The sequence below is a fragment of the Phalaenopsis equestris genome, unplaced genomic scaffold, assembly GCF_001263595.1.
Source record: "Phalaenopsis equestris unplaced genomic scaffold, ASM126359v1 Scaffold221112, whole genome shotgun sequence".
NCBI lineage: Eukaryota > Viridiplantae > Streptophyta > Magnoliopsida > Asparagales > Orchidaceae > Phalaenopsis > Phalaenopsis equestris.
This window is the reverse complement of record NW_018239352.1, coordinates 7,845-10,288: the sequence shown is the minus strand read 5'-3', so window position 1 is coordinate 10,288 and position 2,444 is coordinate 7,845. Positions and strand designations below refer to the sequence as shown.

The window sequence follows — 2,444 nt, the reverse complement described above, 5'->3', positions numbered from 1 at the left end:
AAATGATTCTCCCTAATAATAGATGAAAAATTCACCTAGTGAAATTTGCTCAAACGCCATGCATAACGTTTTATATGCCAAAGTGTTATTGATGTCTAGCACGAAAGTGCCAAACTCAAAGTAAGCAACATGCTCAATCGTTGTCTTTGCTTCATAAGAATTGAGATGAGAAATTTTGAATTTCGTGGAAAAATTTACCTCCAAGGTACTCATTGAAAAATACAATGTTTAGCTTAGACCTTCACTTTTCAACTCGATGAGAAGTGGACTCTCTGATGACAAAAATTAAGGTTCTCTTTGGAATCTATAACCCGGTGCTGAGAAATTGCTCAACACATCTTGATTTATTTGAATTATCCTTTCTCCCACCGTCGCCAATTGCTTATTTATCACAAAATCTCAATCCTCTATGTTTACAAAATTTCCTCTATTTGGTTGATTGGCTACTCCTATTGCTTTATTTCAAAATTCTTTGACATATATTCTCATCCTGATGTCCAACTATTCTTTCACAAATTCCTTTTCTTTTATTTTCTTAACTTCAAACAAATTTAACCATACTTTGCATAATCCCAGTACTGTGCCGTGATTAGCCAAAAATCCCAGCTACAATAAGGAATGAACTTCTGCAAAGACAGTCGATATTCAATTTACAACGTGAAAAAACCGCTATTTGTGCAACCCATATTTTATAAAACGCAAATCATTTAAATTTAGGGATAATTTTCAGTGCTGACCGAATACGAACGTACTTGTTAAAATTTAACAATTAATTTAAACTCCCGTTAGGAAGCCAAAACGGCAAAACTCCTGTCCGACGAGGCAAAAGAGGCATTCAGATTAAGGCATTTTTTTATTCTCTTAACCGTACGATACAAACGTAACATCTACCCGCGAGAGCCCCAATCCAGTTACGGATTCGCCTCCCCTGTCGCATTCCGCCCACTTACATCCTATTCCGGTAAACAGTTTTAGGTTCAATGGCACATTATGCAATCAATAAAAAACTATTATAAATTGAGTTTTATTTTTTATTTTAAAAATGTCTTTTTAAATGAAATTTTATTTTCCATTGTCATATTATTACTTTCTAAAGGCATGTTGTAATAGTTAGAAATGAAAATTTCGGGAAAAATAGATACTTTTAGCAATCAAATATATTCTTATTCGTGTTAGTAAGGTGGACCATACAATTATAAAGTCATGGGATCCGTTTGGTGCAAATTTTCAAGCAATATTATTGTTCACTTAATTTTTACAATTTTGTTTACATTTTAACTATTTCTTAACATTACTTAAAAGATCACTATGATTATTATTTAAAAGTAAACTACAAGTACTTAAATATAGCTTTATAAATGAGAAATGACTCCAACTTATCGTCAGAAAATTGTTTTTTTTTTAATTGTTGTAAATGTTTTATCCTCTGCTTTCCTTTATATTGCTGCAACTCAGACGCCGGAGGTAATATTTTACAGGAAGTATTATTTTTTCGAAGGGAAAAACCAACAGCAGAAAAAAAAACAGGGCTAAACGGCAAAGCTTCCTCACTTTCCACTTCCGCTCTATTTTGCTAATTCCCAATTAAACCCGCTCACAAATGGAAGAGTTGATCTCACCTTCTTCCTCCTCCTCAACCCCTTCGACTCTTCAGTACCGCCTTCAATGTCTCCTCAACTCCCGCCCCGAACGGTGGGCCTACGCCATATTCTGGCGCGCTTCCCCCGAAAAAACCCTCTTTTCCGTCGGCGACGGCCATTTCCGAGGCAACGGAAGCCACGGCGGAGACGCTGACGACATGGAGTGGTTCTATGCTATCTCTCTGACCCGCTCCTTCGCCGCCGAGGACCCAATATCACCGGCCCGCGCCTACGCCTCTGCTGCTCCCATCTGGCTTGCCGGATCCAACGCCCTGACCGCCTCCGGCTGCGACCGCGCCCGCGATGCTCAGCTCCACGGTATCCAGACCCTCGTCTACTTGTCAACCCCAGACGGCGTCCTCGAACTCGGCTCCTCCCATCTCGTTGCCGAGGACTGGTCTATAGTTCATCAAGCGCGAGCTTTTCTCTCTGGCAACCCCGCTGTGCTTCAGAAAAACGGCCTCTGGTCGTCCGTTGAATCAGAGAATTCAGACTCAGAGGAAAGGATTATCTGCCGCCGTAAGCGTGGGAGGACTCCGGGGAATACTGCAGCGCCGGAGAATAGCAATCCTGCGAATCACGTTGAAGCAGAGCGGCAGCGGCGGGAGAAACTCAACAGTCGCTTCTATGCTCTCCGCTCGGTGGTGCCTAACGTATCGAAGATGGATAAGGCATCTCTCCTTGCGGATGCTGTTTCGTATATAAAGGAGCTGAGAGGTAAGGTAGAGGAGCTGGAGAGAGAGGGGAAGAAGGTTAAAAAGGAAGGGTTTTTTGAACAGGGGAGTGGTGGTTGTGGAGGAATGC

The 2,444-nt window shown here is 41.3% G+C and overlaps 1 protein-coding gene across 1 annotated transcript in view; it reads left to right on the top strand.

The window, feature by feature from the left end:
• Positions 1-1,492: 1,492 nt before the first annotated feature.
• Positions 1,493-2,444, top strand: part of LOC110037557 (transcription factor MYC4-like) — a 1,267-nt gene continuing 315 nt past the window's right edge. Inside the window, exon 1 of the mRNA XM_020742231.1 lies at positions 1,493-2,442. Within this exon, the coding sequence (XP_020597890.1) occupies positions 1,601-2,442 (842 nt within the window). The 5' untranslated portion in view covers positions 1,493-1,600. The remainder of the gene's footprint in view (positions 2,443-2,444) is intronic.